General features: G+C 38.4%; 1 protein-coding gene across 3 annotated transcripts in view; it reads right to left on the reverse strand.

The window, feature by feature from the left end:
* The window catches only part of SLC4A4 (solute carrier family 4 member 4), a 351,114-nt gene that overhangs the window by 10,017 nt on the left and 318,680 nt on the right, over nt 1-22,417 (reverse strand). For all 3 annotated transcript variants that reach the window (XM_065914665.1, XM_065914664.1, XM_065914666.1), the window contains 5 exons: nt 14,839-15,017; nt 13,612-13,684; nt 5,264-5,332; nt 2,305-2,478; nt 482-643 (listed from right to left, as the gene is read on the reverse strand). In XM_065914665.1, coding sequence (XP_065770737.1) covers nt 482-643; nt 2,305-2,478; nt 5,264-5,332; nt 13,612-13,684; nt 14,839-15,017 — 657 coding nt within the window. The remainder of the gene's footprint in view (nt 1-481; nt 644-2,304; nt 2,479-5,263; nt 5,333-13,611; nt 13,685-14,838; nt 15,018-22,417) is intronic.

Genomic DNA, 22,417 nt, shown 5'->3' on the forward strand with positions numbered 1-22,417 from the left:
TCCAATGCAAGGATAAATAAAATAGCTGAGAAGCTTGTTTGAGGGCCCACTCAAGTAGATACAGAGATCAAGGACAGGAGGTCACTAGCATTTGTCCTCATCAGGCTTAAAATTACATAAAACTGAGTTATTATCTCAAGTTTAAATCCTGGGTTATCAGTAATAAACCCAATACATTTTATAGCTACGAAGCAAGCTTCCATTTTTTTATCTAGGAGATCGGAGATTAAAGTTTTTTAAATATGGTGGGCTTGATTTTTCAGGAGTCATTATATCATTATTAGCATATTCGCAGTTACAGAAGATTTCAGAAAATATTTTTAAAAAACAAAGAAAGAAAATAAACAGCAAAGGGAGGTGAAAAATGACAAAGAGCATGACCAGACATACATCACACAGAAGGGTTAAAAAAAATTTACAATTTTCACATTTGTTTAACCAACTTTGGAATTTTTCTTCGGAATTTTAGAAAGCCCCTTACATCATCATTGTCACTGTCCAGACTTCCTTTCTTCTTTTTCTTTTTCTTCTCATCCTCCTTCTTTTTCTTATCCTTTTCTGGAATGACATCATCGAGGAAGCTGAGGTCGTGCTGGGAGAAGAGGTAGTCCATGCCTTTTCTGACAGCTACAAGTGCCAAGATCTGGAAGGACAGATATAAAGGGTAGGAAAGAATGCATGTCAGAGAAGTCTGACTGCGTATTAATACTGCTCTACCAAAACCAGTAGAAACGTTTTTGAACAAGGCTGAAGTATGACAGAACTTGTCTGGCTTGTATGGACTTATATTAAGTGGACCATAAACATTTTCTTCACGGGGAAAGTTGGTTCATAGAAGTCTTACTTTGGCTCACTTAATTTTGTTCACTGTCATGTGTGACCCCTCCATTTGGAATCTGTGTGAAAGCATTATTTTCTAAAGCATTTTCTTCCATGTCAGATTTCTAATAAAATAACTAAAGTTTCAAAGGAAAAATAGCCTGCATATGATTGCTAATTGTTCAAAATTAAAACATTATACAGGCTTCTGAAAGTCAAAAAATCTGTACAATGCACAGTTCACAGAGACATCTCCAAAATATTAATAATGGAGTACTTAGTTTGCTCAGACCATTTATTCCAATGGGGTGACTTCAATCACCACCTTTAACTGAATATTTACCCTTAGTCAGACACTGTGGTAAACTCTTAGGCAATATTTTCTCATTTATTTCCATGACGACCAACTCAAAAGGTAGATGTTAATACCTCTAACCCAAAAGCAGAGAAAACTGAAGCTTAGGGACACACGTAGGTTATCCAAGATCACAAAGCCAGATAACGGGAGAATACAAAAGGTCTCAGCTTTCTAACTCGAACCCCAGGACTCTTGAGCTTTGTTTGTATCTTTGATTTTATGAACTGCTCTTGAAGGTATATTAAAGATGTTTTTGCTCAACAGTAAAATTAATATGCAGTAGGACCCGGAAGTCCTGACTCTACTTCGAATTAACAGTTGTCTTTATATTATGCTCTATGTCAGCCTCTGCATCTCTTAGAGAAATAACAACTTAATTAAAAAGCAAAAAAAAAAAAAAAAAAGTAAAGCTACCATAGCATTATTTCCCACACACACAAATTCAATGATGAAGTCAAATACAGAGCTAGCATTTCCTTGTGTCCTTCTTCATTTGTGATTCAGAGTTGAATGTTAGCTGTTTCAGCTTCCTTCACATCATAACGTGGCAAGGAGAGCCCAGACTTACCCTTCAACTTAGCATGATACAAATTTGAAGAGCTTCAAAAACTAAGCTTCTCTCTCCATTTCTTCTAATTCACTCATTGACCTCTTATAAGTTGCCAAACTGGTCCTCTATTGTTTGACCTGAAGTGTGCCTGAAGCATATTCTGATTGACTCCAATGTAAGGCAATATTTTAAAAATAACTAATTCATGTGTACTTGTGTCTACCATGTGTCAGGCATTGTGCTATCCACTTTATATTCATTATTGATGCACAGAACAAAACAAAGATGCCATTCTCATTTTACTGATGAGTTAACGGGGGCTCAGGGAAGTTCACGGGCCAGCATGAACCAGAGCCAGTACCTGAACTCAGCTGACTACAAGGTCCAGCCTAGACAACCAGAGTCCTAGGAACCTTAAGTTATAACCCACCAAACTGATTAGGTCAAAACTCAAAAAAAAAAAACAAACCCCAAAAAACTGGAACTATCCATAAAAGATACATGTGTCATCAACATTACAATGACTACATGATGCTGGTGTGATCTCACGGGTGGGTTCAATCAGAACAACCCCTACCATGACTGGAAAGATGATAGCAGCCACGGTGGACTTGAGGATCCAGAGCAAGGCTAGACAGAGCACCTGCAGGAAAGTGAACAAGTGCACTCGCCGCAGCGGCACGTGGCGCAGGTAGATGAAGTCAGGCTGATGCTTCAGAGGCATCAGAAGCAGCTTCAGACGATCCATGAACTGGGGAGAAAAGGGAAGGAGAGGACAAGCGCATCACTGCTAGGGCTGACGCACCAAGTCACTTCTTTCCGTCTAACTAACCACTGGGGCTCTATAGTCTGTATTTTAGGCAAGCAGGGACCTTGTTAGAGGACACGGGTCAGGAAGAGAAGAAGCATCATCTCACACAGTAAGACACAGTACGACTCCGGTCTTTGTTACTTTGCAGGAAAGTTATGCAGCTAGAGGACAATATGAGACAAAGTGGCCACTAAAGGATAAAGTCTCAAAGTCAAATATAAACTCCAGATGCTCATCTCCTACATTTTTTTTTTAAAGATCTTGGAATTTTCCTTTCATTTTTTCACACTTTATTTATTTTTGGTTGTGCTGGGTCTTCATTGCTGTGCATGAACTTCCTTGGTTGCAGTGAGCAGTGGCTTCTCTTGTGGCTTGCCAGCTCTGGAGCACACTCTCATAGATGTGGTGTGCAGGCTTAGTTGCTCCACGGCATGTGGGATCTTCCCAGAGCAGGGATCGAACCCATGTCCCCTGCACTGGCAGGCAGATTCTTAACCACTGGACCACCAAGGAAGTCCTCAGCTTCTATTTTCTACATGTACTGTTTACACCTTAGGAGAGAAGTGCTTGGGTCTATGCTACTAATAACGTGTTGAAGGAAGATAGTGAACTCATGTGTTAGCTGTGCCTAAGCTGTCTTATCTGGAAAGAAGAGGAGATGCTATGTATCACGTATATTTCAATAATGTTTTAAGTATTGAATATACTTAAAAGGATATAAAAGAAGCATCTGACCTGAAAATGGGAATGCATTGGTATTTTCATAAAATTCACATTATTTATCTATGGCATAATTTCACTAATATATTCAGCAATAAATTACCATTTCCCAGAGAAAAGCCATGTGAATATCATAGTGACTTTCAGATCACCAACAACTAGATACCTGATCTAGGAAAGGCTATCACACTGTTATGCATAAACAGGTATTAAAATGACTACTGAGCACCTATGTGCCAGGTGTTGTGGTTCAAAGGATAACTGCTGAGTTTACATCAATGATGATAATAAGGATGATATTTCATACCTATCATAGGAATTTTCACATGGAAGATGCTTACTAAACATCTGCTGAATCGAATGATCATTTAATAAGAACTCTGAAATAATATCTCTACTTTCTCTCTAGAGAAAACGGGAAAATGTAAAGTAAATAGGCTATCACAATCTTCCCTGAAGTGATTTCCTATTTAAAGAGTTTTCTTCCTTCCTCCAAAGTTATTTTTGACTGATAGGAGCAGTCCCACCTATGAAGATTAAGGTAACAAAATTTTTTACTAACTCGAATCTTGCCAAAAAGGTCTAAAAGAAGAAGAGTTGGGAATTCCCTGGGGGTCCAGGGGTAGTTCCCTGAGCTTTCACTGCAGAGGGCACAGGTTCAATCCCTGGTAGAGGAACTAAGATCCCACAAGCTGCACAGTATGGCCAAAATAATAAATACATAAAAATAAAAGAGGGAGAGTCAAGAGAAAAAGTTAAGAGAAACGGCAATAGGGCAATACCACAGTAAATTTAAAAAATCCACTAGCTGTCCTTTTGGTAAGTGATCTTTTTTCCCCTACTGCTGTTATAAATTCACTGATTTCTTTCTTCCCTTTTGTTTGACTTAATAAGCATGTAGCTCCAACCATTGATTATACATCTAGAACACATAAATCAAACTTTTGATCTAGACTGACTTATTTAGGCCAAACAAAAATATGAACTATTTGTTTGGGGACCATGTTTGTTTCATTTTTCCACTTAAAGTAAGAAAGAATATTTACTATGTTAGGTAAAAATATTTTTACACATTTATACTTCTCAGAAGTTTCATGGACATTCATGAAATAAATCCACATTCACATTCTTCTAGTCCAACCTATAAAGAACCACCTTGTATTTGTAATAAATACACAAATGGTGAAGAACTCTAAGCAAGGAACTCTACTCAATAAAAGACCTTTCTCTTTTTGGAGTTCTGGCCACTCTATCGGACCCTAAAATGAAATTAATCTAAATTCAATAAACGAAAACAAGGATTATTACAAAGCGGTTTAGATAAATTTTTATGATCCTCACAGGACATGCAGTCTTTTCCATTAAAACTTCACTAAGTGCTAAATAAGGCTACAGTTAACAAGGCGCCAGAAAGCAGTACTTCCAGTTTCCTGGTGCCAATTAAATTAAACCTCAACTGAAAGACAAAGTCCCTTACAAAGTTTTCCTTAATGATTTTTTAAAAAGGGGGCCAGTTTTACCCAAGATGCGACAAACTGAAGTTTTGGACAAAAGTAGCACATTAATCATGTGACTTGATTCTTTTATTGGTCCAAACTCTTGATCAGTGATCTCAGCCATGTGAAAAGCAAATCAAGTAAGAGTAGGCTGCTCTTAGTATAGGGTAAAGGCAAATGGATAAACAGTGCCTCGAGCACATTCAAAGGCTAGACTTCCTTCTCAGGAAAGAAGGGAGGGAGGGAGGGAGATCACAGAGAGATTTCCTACTTTCCTAGTCAAATGGCCTTTAACAGCTTATTTCAAGGATGACTATGTATGACATTTGTTAACAAATCTACTTTGTTAACTAAATCAGAGACACAGGTGAATGGTGGAGAAAACAGAAAATAAATGCATTTTAAAACAGCAGTTAAGGATTAGCACTTTTTTCAATGATCTATTACTGGACTGTTTATACTACTACTAGAAAACATAAACTATGCTTAGATTGCTATGGAAAACTTACCTGCACACCATTAAGGGATGCTACCCCCATATACAGGAACACACCATAGAGTACAGGCATGGGAATAAACTAGGATGGAAAAAAATTGGAGAAAATTTAAAAACAATAAAATAATAATAATAAAAACAGTAAAAGAGAGGGTTAGTTTAAATAAAAGCTAAATCTGAAACTAAAAGACAGGACTTAGTAACACAGTGACCACTAATCAGTGTGCTGTACTCATCATTGACCAACTTCTAAACACTTTGTCCTAGAAAGAAAGAAAGGGGGGTGAAGGAGACTTTCATATTGCATCTCATGCTTGCTTGCACTTTTTAAAAACAATTAGCATGCATGACCTTAAAATGACTTTTTTAATGGAGAAAAAGTCTGTTTCCCTTTCCCCTTAAAAGGAATGACCATGTAAATCAGATGTTTGCATGAACTGTGCAGTAGAAAGAAAGGCAGAGGGTTGCCCCACTCCTGAGACCAAATTTCTGTCCCAAGAGTCTGCTGAATTTTCTCTAACTAATTTTCACCAAGTGAAAATTGCAGTATTTATACACCAAATATCAGCTCGGTGTATAAATGCCTCTTTCAATTAAGTAAACATCAAATGACTGTCCCCTTTCTTCTTCTTGGGAATATTAAGAGGACTAACTAATGAAAATGCTGCTTGAAAGGAGCATGGAGCATCTGGAAGCAATTAATCACACACACAGATTAATACACATCTTTTAATGATGAATTAATACATTTTCATGCATCAGTTATCAAGAATTTATACAGTAATGTAAGGGAAGTTCCAATATGATGTTTGTAACTTTTGTCTATTCCTAAACCTTTGAAATGCTCCTAGCACTGTGGAAACAAACCAAATCAGGGATGACTGTTTCTGGGAAGTCTTCTATCCGAGCAACAACAAAAAAGGGTTCTCAAGCTTGGATTTTGAAAAGAAGTTCAAGTTCAGGAGTTCTCAAAGCTCAAATACTAAAACCACAGTCAATTAAGTCCAGTCTTACCAAATCTGCACAAAGGAGGCTATTGTAGCCAGAAAACAGTATGACTTTAGAGTAATTTTTAAAGAACTATCACATGTATTAAGAAATTGAAGCAAAATGTTTATCAGCCTTTCCTTGTGATTACCTCAAACAGTTCTGTATCTGAGACCCTTTGGCAACTACTAGAGAAATAGGATAAATTCCAAAATAGGTCATAACTGCCAACTGTTATTGATTAGCTATAAAAACTGTTAAATTTATATAGAGCAAATATACCAATTTATGAAAACATTATGTGCCTCTTCTAAAAAAGACTAACAATTTTAACATAGCTAATTTGATCTTGAACCCAGAAGATTAAATGACTTTGAAAAGTTGAAGGTGGTGGAAATTCAGCGTGAGTGGCAGCAAAGCTGTGTGTATTGCAATACCCAACAATCACACAGAGGTGAATGTATCATGTTCCAGACACTTGAGTCTGGACAGTTGTTTTCATTTTCCTTAGAGCATGCGTGTTTCCATTCCTTATGATGCCTCCATACAAATTTATTAAAAAAATACAAAATGAAACTAACGAAAAGACCCTTTTATATTTTTGACTTATTTTTTTAAATTAAATTTTATTGGCGTATATTTGTTTTACAATATTGTGCTAGTGTCTGCTATGCAGCAAAGTGAATCAGTTATTTGTATACATATTACCACCTCTTTTTATTGTTTGACTTATTGTTTTGACTTATTTCTTAATTTTTAAAATATCTTCCACAGACAAGGCCACTTCCATTCTTCCTTAACATATGATGGTTTCTTATCATTTCACTTCTAATTTCTTGGGAAGAAATGAAAGGTGGAAGGAGAGAAAAGAAGTATATCGTTCATGGGAAACTTGTTAGAAATACTGCCATAGTTACTTTTTAATCTGGCTTAAAAGAAAGTAATCACAAAGATGATCTTGGACCTTATCCCCACCTGTCACCTGAGCTTAGCTAAGCATTTTCTTGAACGTGGTTCTAATGCCAGAGTGAAAGCAATTTGCGCCTGTGCCTAGGCCTGTTCTTTCTGAACTGATGATGACACATACTGCCCAATTAATCACAAGATGAAATCAGAAGGTAGCATTAACTCAGAATATGGTATGAGGAGGAAAATAGCTTTAGATATGATCATATTTTTTAAAAATTATTCTGTGGTGAAAACAGTACATATGAAGAAGGCTATTTTGATTTTTAGCTAAGTTCAGTGTGATACAAATGTCTTATTAAATCCACCATTTTCTTACGGTAGTGTGGTGTCTCAGTAAAAATCTTTCAGTTTGGAAATTCTGATGAAACATAACAGAATTACCGGGTTAAGGGATATTTTTTATTGGATTTGATTTATGAGTCATATCAGAAGGTCAATCCCTAAAAATTCATCACAATATAATCATTAGTCACAATAGAAATTTCCCGAAGAAAGGAAAAGAAGAATGTGCTTTAAAAAGATAGGATCCCATTTTAACTACTATGATATACATAGTAATAGCAGGGAGACACTATTATAAAGTAAGACGAGAGAAATTAAAACATAGAACACAAGGTATTCTAAATTCACAGGCATATCAAGAAGTGTAAAATGACAAAATTATGCCAAAAATCATACAAATAAGCAATCATACCCAGAATGCCAAAAAGCATAGTTGTAGATAAATATTATTGTACAATGCTTTCAATAAACATTAAAAATGAAAAAAATTAAATGCTTGATCCTATCACTAGGTAGAATAATAAAACAGAGATGAGATCAATATTAACATATTCAAACAATGTTACCAAAATTTTCAAATTCTGGGGACATATTCCTCCCTTTGATTTTGATACTGTTAGATTATCCCCATAAAAACAAAATGTAAAAAAGGTAAATGTAATTTTAAAAAGAAGGGGAGGGAGGGGGGTCTGCAGTTGTCCACAGCACAGATTTCAGTACGAGAATGTCTCCCAGCAGAATCATAGTCAGTGTGTGTGTATAAAACCGAGAATGAGATCTTGATAAGAGCATGGGCACAGAAGTTAGACAGACCTGGGTTACAATTCTGGTACTTGCCGTTGTGCAACCCAGAGAAAATGATTAACTTCCCCAGTCTTCAGTATTTTCATTCATACAGAGCTTATGATAAAGATTTGCTGTTGTTTAGTCACTCAGTCGTGTCCAGCTGTTTGTGAGACCCATGGACTGTAGCCCACCAGGCTCCTCTGCTCATGGGATTTCCCAGGCAAGAATACTGGAGCTTCCTTCTCCAAGGGATCTTCCCGATCCAAGGACTGAATCCACCTCTCCTTCATTGGCAGGCAGATTCTTTACTGCTGGCCACCAGGGAAGCCCCATAACAAAGATTGCATAGCACAGATATTTAGTTCAGGGTCTGGCTCATCATAGATATCTGATGAATGTAGAGATGTGCTGGGCTGAGTTGCTCAGTTCTGTCCAACTCTTTGTGACCTCATGTTCTGCAGCCTGCCAGGTACCTCTGTCCATGGGGATTCTCCAGGCAGGCATGCTGGAGTGGGTTGTCACACCCTCCTCAATGAATGTAGTACTGAAATCATTATCAAGAGGACTTTTAGTGGCAGGTCGAGAAGCCTACAAGTGCAAAGCACAAGTTTCCTTGGCTCCTCTGTGCTAGGCCTGATGTGGCAGAGTTTAGGACAGAAGAAGGGCTACAAAGGTCAGAATATAAGCCTTGGTTTTATCAAAGTTTTACAATATTGCTTTTTCAACACTAACAACTGTTTTCAGGGACATATTATTAAAACAATATCTTCACACCCTTAAGCCTTAAAAATCAACATAAGGAAGTCTCGGGTTTGCAATCTGGTCCGTAAGCACTGAAGTTGTGGAGCGAGCTATGATGAAGAAGTTTGTAAAAAGGCTATCTTTCTCTATACTTGAGAGAATTAGATATCAGGTCGGTCGGAGAAGCTGGGGAAGATCATCTCAAGGAAAACGAAAGTGAATAGTTCTTTGAGGGCAAATACTGTTTTATCTCAAAGGTGATACCCCATGTGGTTATGAGATCAGGCCTTGGACTCAGAACTGCCTGAGTTCAAATCTTGGCTCGAACAATTCAAGAACTTTGTGACCTGGCAAGTTACTCACAATTTTTCTTAACTATAAAGTAGATTCAGGAAGGGATAGTTATGGAGTTTTGGATGGATATGTACACACTCTATATTTAAAATGGATAACCAACACGGACCTACTGTATAGCACATGGAACTCTGTTCAGTGTTATGTGGCAGCCTGGATGGGAGGGGAGTTGGGGAGAGAATGGATGCATGTCTATGTTTGGCTGAATCCCTTCGCTGTTTGCCTGAATCTATCACGACATTGTTTGTTAAATGGCTATTCCCCAATACAAACTTTAAAAAAAAAAAAGAAATCTGAGATGTTAACAACATAGTAATTGTGTATTATATGGTTGGTGAAGAAATCCAATTAAAACCTTTTTTAAGATTAAAAAAATCCTAAGTGAGTATACTTTTGGTAGGTGTTACTGGAGAACTAAATATAAAAAGTATGTGCAGAGTCCTTAGTTCAAGGCCAAGTTCAATAAATGGGAGCTATGAATACAATCATCTTTATCATCAACATCATCATCTTCATTATCACTTCTCCTTGTTTCCCTGTTACTAAGCAGAGTGTACAGCATATAGCACGAGCTCAACAAATGTTTGCCAAACACAAATTAAAGGCTCTCCTCCACATTCTAGATCACTGAACAAATCTGAAGGATAAATTCTGGTCACTCTTCATGTTAAAGATAAACTAATTCAAGCAAAGGCAACAGAAATAGCAGTGAACTTTTCTTGATCTTTACTGCTTTCGGCTAGCCAGAAGAATGGAAAAAGTAAGCTGCAGAAACTGCCTTTCATCTTCTTCCTGCTCTTTGGTCTCCCCGAGTCTCCCCATATAGAACACTAGCTTACCAGTCAGTATTTCCGCTGCAGAAACACAGATCTAAACTGTCTAGCTAGCCTGGGAAGTCGGCTATTCCTGCTTCTCAGCAGTGCTGTACTGAACCAGTGGTGAGATGTGAAGCATGTACCACTGGTTGCTGGCCAAGGTCAAGGGGTATCCTCCTGAACTTAAAGCTAGTACACCACGATTCCCTGCATTGCATTCTCAGTAAAAAGACAGTTTGGCAAAGAGATCAAAACAGAAGTCATCAACTTCAAAGTAATCAATGTTCACAGTAAGTCTGCCTACATAGGCAAGAGGAGCGACTACCCAGACTACTTAATGCATGGTAGAAAATATTATAACTAGCATCACCAAACCTGTGAGGGGTCCTGGGAGTTGGGAGGAAAGGGTGGGAGTTGGGAGGAAATTTTAAAAAGTCACATGTTTCTTTCTGTTTCATTCATTTGATCTACCTTTCAAAGGCAGCTCTTTGAAGTAAAACCATTCCTTAAAGTTGTCATGGGTTTCGTTAAAATACACAGTTATATAGACAAATAGTCACATTCCCTCCTCCAAGTTAGGTGCTAATACCACTTTCTAAGTGAACTCAGAGGTTAATTGTTAATCTTGACTTTTCTCAGTCATAACTTAGGTTTCAGTTAAACTACTCTCAACATCTGTTTTTTTCCTGTGTTGACTTTTCAAATGAGCTAACAAGGTTCCTGTAGTGAAATGCATGTAATTTAGCAAACTTCAGTGCTAAGAGGGGCACCTGATCTGAAACCGGCTGACCTTTTCAGATGTGGTTCCTGAAGTAAGGAATAGCCTCACTAACTGAAGCAATGAATTGCAATAGTCAATGCTAGACTATTGAACCCTTGTTTTTAAATCTATATTTCCTACAATATGTTGGAAACTACATTAACAAAACTATTTCATTTCCCACATTTTGGGCAAAATTTTGCCCAGCACAAATGATTGCTGAACTCCTTTTTCACTTTTCACTGATTCTCATATTAACTCCTTTGTATTGACCCAAAGCTGCCAGGTGGAAATAGCCACAATCATGGATACTAGTACCCGAATGAGGGGGAGTCAGAACATGAATACTTAAGGAAGGTCAAAGGAAAAGCAAGCTATGCTCAGTGATCCCTTATATCTACATCACTCCTTTCTCTGCACTGTAATCTGTTCCTGTAGATAGTAACATGTTTTACAAATCAGGGGCAAAAAGAATCAGCATAAAACGAAGAAATAAAGTTCTTTCAGCTTTAACTTCTCTGTAGCCATACTTGGGTGAGAAGAGAGTTAGGAAGAGACTTTGCATTTCTTCCTAAAAATAGCAGTTTATACACTGTTCTCTGTGTCCCTTTGGAATCAGGCATGATTTACTCAGTTGAGAGATTCTCCAAGTTAAAGCCAATCTGCTATAACAAACAAAAAAATTTAAACACATCTGATTTTTTTGAGTTAGGATTTTATACTGCATTCATGAAAAGAAATAATATAAAAATAAATGAAAAAAGAGTGGGTAGTGATGAGTACATAGGAACTGATGGGAAGATTTTGACTTATCTTTACTAGTGGCTACGTCCTACGCAAAGAGTCGGACACGACTGAGCGACTGAACTGAACTGATGTATTAAGAGATCCTATAAAAGAAACTCTGCAGTTGTGTTATGTGAGTCCACCTTCAGGGGCTCCAGGGGCAAATTCCTTCCTAGTAGAGCCTTCCACAACTTGAGGAACTTGAGCAGAGCCTTCCACAACTTGAGGCTACAATGATCTCTCTAAGAGCTGCTCGGTCCACATGAGGTTCCATTGGCCACGTGGGAAAAAACTGTCATTAGACTTTCCGCCAGCTGATATGCTGGGGTCTAGGGGGCGACAGAAGACAGGCAGCACTTTCGCAGAGAATTCGAAGCTATGAAACTCACAAGAACTCAAATCTACCCGACAACTTGCTCTGTATTGGCAAAGGGACAACAGATTTCTCTCTGGCCCCACAGAACATAAGATCTGTCCTTTTTTAAGGCCCTCTGTATGTAAGCAGAAACAAATTCCTTGCAGTTACTATTACTTCCCCACACGTTACATGAGATACATATTCCTTCATGATTCCAGTCAAAAATTAATTATACGACTAACTGATATTGTAGAAATCAAGGGCAAAGGATGAATACTTAAGCCTTTATTACTGTTTACAAATTGTTGTATGCATATTGTATACATTAATCTAATTATTCTGAAGGTAAAGTCAGTCTAAGCTGTAAGCCGGGATTATATTTCTACTTTCCACGAATTCATTTAGGGGGCAACTGTCATATAAATGTGCGAACTTGAAAGAAAAGAAGTTTTGCCTTGCCCTGTACTTCTGAATTGTTTGAGTTCTTTACAAGAATGTAGTGTTTCATTACTTGTATAATTAAATAGGCATTTAAAAAACCAATTTAAAAGTGAGAATTGTTTAAAAGCAAACAAAAATTTTCAGAGAAAAATTTGGAAGGATACTGCTAACAGAGGTTATTGGCAGTTATTATTAGGTTCATAGGTGATATTCATGCTTTGTACTATAATGCCAAGCATAAGATACAAATTATCAATCATTGGCAAGTATTGTTTCTATAATAAAAAAGAATAAAACATTTGTGTCACAAAAGAAAACAGGAAGTTTCATGACATACATATATATACATATACATATATATATTACACTTTTTAGTACCATCTCTACTTCTAAATAGGCTTTCATATACAGTTTATAGTCATCTGTTAAAGAGACATTCACCCCATCAATCAAACCTGCATATTGACCCTAACTTTCTAAATAATCTATCATTTTTATTCCTCAAAAGTTCATTTCTAAAGTTTTCCAGTTATAAATCATTAATTTCAGTCTCTCTTTGTGGATATTAGGTCTTGTGATTTGAAGAAAATAGAAACAGTCAGCAATCATTAAGAATAAGAGAACAATTACAAAATGATCATCCTGAGTCATTAATGTTATCCAGGAGTCTAATGTGGGAAGGGAGGGTATGATTTAAAGACAAGTAAATGGGAAGTGATGGGAAGAAAGGATGTAGAGAGACTAGCAGAGTGAAAAATGCTGGGAGTGGAGTTCAGGTAGTAAGTGAACTATATGAAACTGCCCTAGCTATAGGTCAAAAAATTTGAATAGTGGTAATTTAATATGGTTCAACCAAATTACTGCAACAATAATAATAATAAAAATAGAAGGAATGAAGGAGTGAGAAGAAGATAAAAATAAAAGGTTTTAAAGTCTTCATTCTACCTGATCCCTGCTTCATTCAGTGTGTTATGCATGTGATAAAGAAACTCGTTGATACTTCCTGGAGAATTCTACTCTTCACATATCCAATTATCTGTCAGTATTCTGAGAAGGAGAAGGTGAGTATTTCATATATTTACCTTCAAGATGGGAGCCATAAAGACTGACAGACCAGTCAGAATAAACACAAGGGTTCCAGTGACTCTTTGTTCCCTGAAACCAAATCAAAAGATTACCAATCTACCTCTTGTTTTCATAAACATGCTCTTATCTTTTCACCTTCAAAAAAAAAAAGACTCTACATTGACCAAATCAATATTTCACAAAGGTGTGGATATCATACGTAATTAACACTTCAAGGGCAGCTTATAGGCTCAACAGGACTATAAAATTCTCTTAAAACTATTGCAGTATGTGATCTGAATTCATCAAGGGAAAAAAGTAATTCTGCTAAATCCTTTGTCCTTTTAGAGTCAGGGTTAAAAAATCCCTTGCTCTTGGTCAATCAGTTACTGGCCTATATGAAACCCTTATTTTTTTAAACAAGTTGTACTGTTATATAATTACACCTTCCTTCACAGGAGACAGTTATTACATTGCCCCACATTCTAATTAACAAACAGCTCAGGGAATTTCCCAAATGCTGTAAATCCCATCAGTCTCATTTCCAAATCAACAACAACAAAAGTAATTTTTAACAAATATGATTCTCATACAACAACCCCCTCCCCCAGCTCCTAAGAAAGAATCACCCACTGTTGTGGCGTGGGAACTGATGGCCCGGTGGTGTGAGCTAGTCGCCTGAGCACTTAGGAGCAGAGTCTGTTGCAAAAAATACACACTAGAGTATAAAGGTCTCATAGAAGCCCTTCATGGCTACCCAGATTGAACAGCTGGAGGTCAAGGTTTCTCAGTGCTTATGAGACAGAAAATTAAGTGGAAAATAAGAATTCCTTTCCTTTCACAGAATCTTGAAAATCACAAGCAGACTCAAGTGTTTTAGAAAGTCTCAACAGAGCTGAAAAATTAAAGGCTTTAGCCTTTAGTTATGATTGTGATATAGTACACACTACAGTTCCAAAATTACCTGCATGTTGAAAAAATGGAATGACCTGTTTGAGGTTTTACTCTGTACCATTTAGCCTTTTGCTACTCAAAGGAAATATATGTAACTTGAGAAGTGAACTCAAGAAATTGTTGAAGACTCTCTTTCGAATGAAAACTTAGTCCTTTCTAGAACAGCAAGTCCAAAATAAATCATTTGTCACCAGTCCTTTCTCCTCTACATTGGCCCATCTCCTTCTGACTGACACATAGATGTGTGAATGGGATGGTTTGTAGAGCCATTTTTTTCTGATTTAACATACCTCACTCCTAGGAACTTGGGCTGTTCTCCAGGTGCAGAAGTCTCTGTCTCCATCTTCAAACTGTCAATGTGAGCGATGGAGATGACAGTAGCAGCCACATACCACGGAAGGGCCATGAAGGAGCATACCACCATGAGGATAGCCACCCAAAAGAGATCCAGGTGATAGCCAGCTCCTTTCTGCAGCAAGAGGTCACAAAGCCATGTGGAGAAAGCACACATACTTCTGTTTAGCCATATTTCCAGATGGGAGTTAAGATTACCAAAAGAAACCAATGTACTCTGCTTGGAATACATATCTACTGGAAGGTGAGCTCCTTGAACGAGGCTTCATCTTCCTCAGGCTCTCTCTCAATAATCAAATGCGAAGCTGTCACATGATATACCTCCTTGAGCTTGAGTCACAGCTTGTTTGTTTATTGTTAATTATCCTCTCTGCATCCAATCACATAATTGGAAAAATAGACATATACAACCACCTTGAAGAGTTACTGAGATCCCCTAATAAAGTAACTGAGGCAAAGTGTCTTGTGGGAGCATAAATGGTAGTGATGGTTATAGAGTAGGAGCCCAGTGAATGATGATAGTAGCATCAGTGATACTGGTTGTTTTTAACGTAAGCACAATAAGCTCCTTAAAAACAGACATGATGCATTCTTTGCTTGACTATTTCGCAGTATGCTGTTCACTCAGAGAGTACTCAGCACATGTAGACTATAGAGATCTGAAAGCAACCTTAAGAAAAGCAACCTTGGCACTTTAGGTGAAATCTAAAAAAAATGATATAACAACTTATTTGCATGACAAAAATAGACTCACAGACATAGAAGATAAATTTATGGTTACCAATGGAAAAATGGGGGTTGGGAATTAGGAGTTTGGGATTAACATAAACACAGCAATATGTATAAAGCAGATAACCAACAGCAGCTGACTGAATAGCACAACTGATAATGAATCTTAAAAAGAAAGAGTTATATATGTGTATGTATATATAATATATAAATATATAATATGAAAAACTGAATCACTGCTGAACACCTTAAGCTAACACAACATTGTAGTCAACCGTACTTCAATTAAAAAATAGAGGCAAAAAAGTACATAAAAGACCATCTCTCACCTCTCATAGTACACGAAAATAATGGTTTAACAACCTCTGAAACATTACACTTAAGGTAATTATACCCCCTTAATAAGAATAGGCTGATTTCAAACACTGCCAGAGAGTCACAATAACATTTACTGACTGGAAGAGCAGACGATGTAACAAAAGGTCTAGCTCTTTTACTCACTAAATAAATATTGTTAAATGTGTCCACGATGTTACTCTATGATTATATTTCTCTGCTCTGTTTGTGAAGAAACCAAATGCCTAACCCCCCTATGGAGCCTGAGAAAACAGAGCAGTCCATTTTCACAGCATGGGAGCAGCGGCTCCAAAAGCCAATGTGTGAGCAACTTGAGGGAGTGGGGAGGTTGACTGTGAAAAAGGAGAGTGGGCTTTACACCAGGAACCCGGCAACTCCATCATTCAGATCCTGTTACATTATTCAGAACACCACTCTCTTCTCACCGAAATGCCAAGATTTTACCCCTGGCTTGCACACATGGGTCTAATCCTGTTCTCAGAGAACTCATCACAGGGAAGGATGACTGACACAAGAAAGAAAAGCATATTTTTACTTTGTCCAGGTTTAACTAAGAATGAAAGCCTCCTTGAGAGACAAATAGGTTAATATATATTCATAAGACCAGTTCATTGCAGTAAAAAGCATAAGGGTTTGAACTGGGACTAGTTTAAGGTAGGGGAGAGGAGGACAAGGGAGTGACTAATGAGGTGAATATATGGTACATCTGGGGGTCTCAGTCATTCACTCTGTCAACAAACTGCCTGCCAACTTATGAACAGACGCAGGCTTAGGTGTTGGTGACATATTTGCAAATAAGCCAGACAAAAATTCCTGCACTAGTGGAGTTTCCGTTCTACCGAAGGAGGCACTGCTAAACAACATAAACAAGTAATCTATACAGTATCTAAACCAGTGGAAAGCACCAAGGAGAACTAAAGTTGGATTTGTATGCTGAATACTGCGGGAAGCCATTGAAGGGTTTCAAAGCAAAGAATGACACGACTTGCTTACATTCTAAATGCCATGGCTGCCGTGTTAGGAGCGGACGGAAGAGAACAGTAACCATGAAGAGGCGGCTGCTATGACCCGTGCAAGTGACTGTCGTGGTTGGAATCAGGGTGGCACCAGTGAACGGAGTAAAAACTGGGTGATTCTGGCTTTATATTGAGGTGGGACACAGAGGGTTTGCTGACTTCTGCCTGGGGGTGTGTTGGCCATTCACAAGCTGGCTTATGTTCACATCAGTAGCCTCGTCTTGGACCTCTGTCCTTCTTGGATCTTATGTTACAGCCACTTTCAACCAACTCCTCAAATATGTCTTACTGATGCCTTTGGCGTCGGTGACCACGTAACATCCCTCCCTAGAAAAGCCTATATTCTCCCCTTGGCTCAGTCCTACTCATTCTTAAATCAGCCTTCAGGAAATATTTGTTTTTCCTGATTGTTTTTCCTTTCTTATTCCAGGTGAGACAGGTGAGTTTGGTTAGGTTAGGTCTCTTCCTTTATGTTTCCCTGTTAATTTATGCTTTTCTCTATTACAGCATTCATCATGCTGTTTTGAAATTGTAGGTGTGTTTATTTGTCTTTGATATTTGATTATAAGTAACATGAGGAACTGGACTGCATCCTGAATACCTAAGCAGAGCACATGACATATAGTCAATGCTCAACTGAAGTTTATTAAAAAGTGAATGACAAGTAGAATGTGTACATTCTTTTGAGTGGCAAATATAAACTCTTAGTTAGCAATACAAAAAATTAAAACTTACTTGCTGATTGACAGAAATGTGAACCTTTTGTGGGGGTATGGAGGAGGTGGACAACATCTGGAAATATCACATAGCTACAAGTTTTACTTAGACTAAATCACTCAAGACTATATTAGAAGTACCAACATGGTAATTGATGGGCAGAATCCCCTATCTTGTCACCATGGAAACTGTAATAACCTAAGGATGTGCACACTGACCAGACCAATGGGTCAAAAGTATAATGGTTGCAGAAAAACCCATGGAGGTGAGCTACTCCCATGCTTTCTCTCTCTCTCTTTTTAAATCAAGCCAGCTTTTTAATCCTTTTTTTTAAGAAAGAAAATTATTTATTTTTGGCTGTGCTGGGTCTTCATTGCTTTGCATGGGCTTTCTCTAGCTGTGATATGCAGGGGCTAACTCTCGAGTTGCAGTACATGGACTTGTCATTGCAGTGGCTTATCTTGTGGAGTGGCCCGGGCTCTAGAGTGTGGGCTCAGCGGCTGTGGCACACGGGCTCAGCTGCCCCTTGGCATGTGGGATCTTCCCGGATCAGGGATCACACCCATGTCTCAACAGGTGGATTCTCAACCACTGAACCATCGGGGAAGTGCCTCCAGGGTTTCTTAAACTATTTCAAGTAAAACAAGTCTGAACTAGATATCCTAGAGACTAGCAAAAAGGGGCCACATAATACCAAAGAGGGTGGAATGAGGACTGTAGAAAGTAGAATACAAAGGTAACTGCAAAACCATTAGAACAAATAAAAGTTCTGGGACAAAGTAATTATAAACACGTTATTACCCTGCTTCTTGACATCAGCCCCTTCAAAAAGTCTTCTTTTCCCTTAACTAGGCTGAGAGTACCTGATGCTCTTAAAAGGAAGGGAAAATCATCAACGTGACCCGAAGGCCCTACATGGTTTGTTTCCACATTGTTCTCTCTCCAGACCCAACCCTCCTTCTCTCACTGCAGCCACACTCAATTATTTAAGTCATTCATTCTCGGCAGGTTACTGGCTCCCTAAAGCCTGTTCCTACATAATGAGTCCTGTGCCCTCCTGTGTTCCTCTTACTGCCCAGGCTCACTCAGCTAACCCTACTGATGAGCTGTGAGATCTCAGTGTACGTGCTTCTACCTTGGAACCCCCAGTACCTCTGGACTGGATCAAACTCTCTCTTAGACTCTTCAAGCACCCTGCCCTGATTACACAGCACCATACTTATCTGGAACGCGACAATGTGACTGATTATTGGAATGACACATCTCCCTCAGGGACAAGAAGGTCCATGAGGACAGGGACCATGTGCAAAGCTTTTCTCTACTACCGAAACTCCAGCACATGACACAGAGCCCACCACAGCGTGGACACTAGATAAATGTCCGTTGGATAAATGAATGCAGGTTAATTCATCTGTACAGTGGCACTCTGCTAGATCCTAGAAATATAATTACAGTTAATACACAGTCCGTGTCCTCAAATGGTTCAGAGAGTAATAAAAGAGCTGGAGAAATCAATAGGCATTCTCAATACCACAGTGCTAAAGGTCGATAGTAAGGGTGAGCTTGGGATGCCATGAGAGGGGGATCACCTTTACTCAACTCAGCTTAAAGTCAGGGATGGTTTACATAGAGGTGGTATCCAAGCTGAGCCCTAAAACATGAGCCATAACCAGCTGGAAGACAAGATATAGGGAATCAGGGGGAAAACAACAGGCAAATGGGCTGCCATTCTGAGAAAATTAAGTTGAGCTGGTGCTTAGGAGGAGATGGGAAAGGTATAAAATAAGGCTAAAGAAGTTAAGAACTTTCATGTTTTATTAAAGGCTTTGGAAGTTTTAATCATAAGAGCAATGGGAAGCATTTTTGTAAAACGCCATGTGACATCTTCTCCTCACCCCTCGTCCCAAGGACCACTGCCTTCTTCAGCTTCCTGGCTTCCTTCACATTCGCTCAGCAACCTTGGCCCTCAGTACAGCTCGAGCCACAGAAACCTCTGCTTTATACTCGTCCCTGACAGTTCACTCTCCTCATAGAGTAATCTCTTCAAAATCTCAGTCATTGCACGGTACTTCCCTGCCCTAAACCCTTCAGTGGCTTCTTGTTTCACTTAGATGTAACACCTAAGCACTGCAAAATTCTCCTATACCAGTGTTTCTTACCATAACCATTTTGCCCACCAGGAGACAGGTAATAATGTCTGGAGATATACCTTTGGTCCCAACAACTTGGTAGAAAGAGTGCGACTGGCGTCTAGTGAATAGAGGCCAGAGATGCTGCTAAATAGCCTACGATACACAAGATGGTCACGACCAACAAAGAATTTTCAGAAAGACAACAATGCTGAAGTTGAGAGTGTCTGTTCAGTGGTGATTGGGCCCCACTCCCACTGACCTTATCTTGAATCACTAATTCCCAGAGGCTCTAGTCACAGTAGTTTATTACTTGTTTCCCAACACACCAAGCTTGTCCTCACCCCAGGGCCTTTGCATATGCTCATATCTTTGCTTACAAAACTATTTTTAAAATAAACATTCATTGGACGCCTATGCTAGATCTTTGTTAGATAAAAACAATAAGACAGAATACCTCCCCTTGAAAGGTTTATAGATTATTAGTTGAAGTCAGAGGTGGAAGAACTTATGGTTTGTGCAAGATACAAGTACAAGGTCAATTCCAACCTAGCGGTGGATATGAGTAGTGAAGAAGGGAAATCCATGAAACTCCTTCAGGGTAGAGACCATGACTGAGAACAACTTTAATTTTTAATATCTAACACAAGTGTTCTATACATAGCAAGGACTCAGTAAGCTTGCAAAAGGTTAAGTCTGCCGTCTAAAGTTTATAAAAGTTTTTATCTTCATGGATATGAATCCAAAGGATGTTCTGCTTTCTCAAACTGGAGAATATTTTAAGTACAAGGACAGGCATTGAAACTTTCACTTCCTTTTGATACTATACGTACTTTGCCAAGATAGAACACCAGTCATTCAGAAGTAAATCCACAGAAATAAAAAATCTCTTGAGAGAAAATGACAAGTCCGACAGTATATTTGATAGAGAGATGATAACAAAGGGGCCAGGGGCAGTACGCACATAAGAACAGATACAGAATAAACATTCATGCTAAAAGCCCCCCTGGATTCAGAGAGCAAGGTGGTTTATGGGGATACTGAGAACCAGGACACAGTTTTTCCCACCAAGGGTAGGGACACAGATTTGTACATAAATTATAATGTATTCTAAACTGAGATTCAAAGAGGTCTGAAAAACACACCCAAGAGTACAGAGTGTTTAAGCATGTCCAGTGTGAACCCACAAAATCTTCTGCAGTGATGACATCTAAACGGGGCTTTGACTAGTATTAAAGTTCTCACATTCCCTATGAGAACCAGAGATGGGTTGGAAGGTTCTCGGTTATTACCCACCTTACACATTGAGTACAAGTCTGAGGACCATGTAGCCCCAGATAAGAAAATTCTTCAGTAAGTGTTTAGTTTACCTACCTTATGGAAATCAGAGTGATGGGCCACATGAGAGCTAGAAAAAGGACTAAAACATGGCCCTTGCCTTGAAAATGTTTTGGCTCAGAAAAGAAGAAAAGGAAATTATACTAAAAAACTACTGCACAAGATATTACATGACCAACATACAGCGTGTATGTGTGGGTCAGTTTCTCAGTCGTGTCTGACTCTTGACCCTGTGGACTATAGCCCGCCAGGCTCCTCTGTGTCCATCGGATTTCCCAGGCAAGAATACTGGAATAGGTTGCCATTTCCTCTTCCAGGGAATCTTCCCAATCCAAGGATCAAACTTGTGTCTCCTGCATTGCAGGCAGATTCTTTACCGCTGAGAAACCAGGGAAGACCAATGCATAGAGTAGTACAAGCATAATAAGAACAAAAACAGGTGTAATAGAAATTAAATGTGATTACATAATGCAATGGAAATTACATTATGAGTGAAGATTTCACTGACAAGTTTTTACAAGGATGGAGATGATTTTGATAGGTGGTAATCACTGAGGAGTAGAGAGGAAAGTTTGAATAACCAGCAGAAGAAACTGGCAGATTTGATGCCAATAATTCATCTGATCGGTACATTGAATAGGATGCAGAATCATTTTAAATTTTGGGTGAGATCATATCACTTAAATTCCAAGCTAGGGCAAATGGACATTCTTCAAGGGGGAAAGGTTTAGAGGAAATAAAGTGCAAAATGTTTAGAACTATAGGACTGACATCTAAGAACAAAGTTTTTTTAAAAAGTCCCAGGTTTTGAAATGACGCAAAGGAGATCGGTCATAAACTCATGGTTAAACCATTAGAATAGTCTAGACATGAGATTAAAGGACTGAATATAAGGTATGAGAGAAGGAATATAAAGGAAAAAGTTACAACAAGGCACCTTTTGTAGTTATCCAAGAAAACACACTCAAAGGTTTTACCATAGAGTATATCACACAAAATTGACTGCTACAATGATCTAATATCTATTTCTAGATACTGATTCCAAACGATTTTCCCTCCCACATCCTATCTTTACACTTAAAATCACTTTCCTTATGAGGAGTATCCCTTGCTTTGAGGTCTGAAGCTCAAACTCTCTTTCTGCTTCTGCCAATAACTCAGGGAAAAACCTTGAAGAAGTTGTGACCTTGCTGAACCTCGTTTGCTTTTGAGTGCTCTGTAGGAATAAT

This window comes from Muntiacus reevesi, chromosome 22, assembly GCF_963930625.1.
Source record: "Muntiacus reevesi chromosome 22, mMunRee1.1, whole genome shotgun sequence".
Lineage (NCBI taxonomy): Eukaryota > Metazoa > Chordata > Mammalia > Artiodactyla > Cervidae > Muntiacus > Muntiacus reevesi.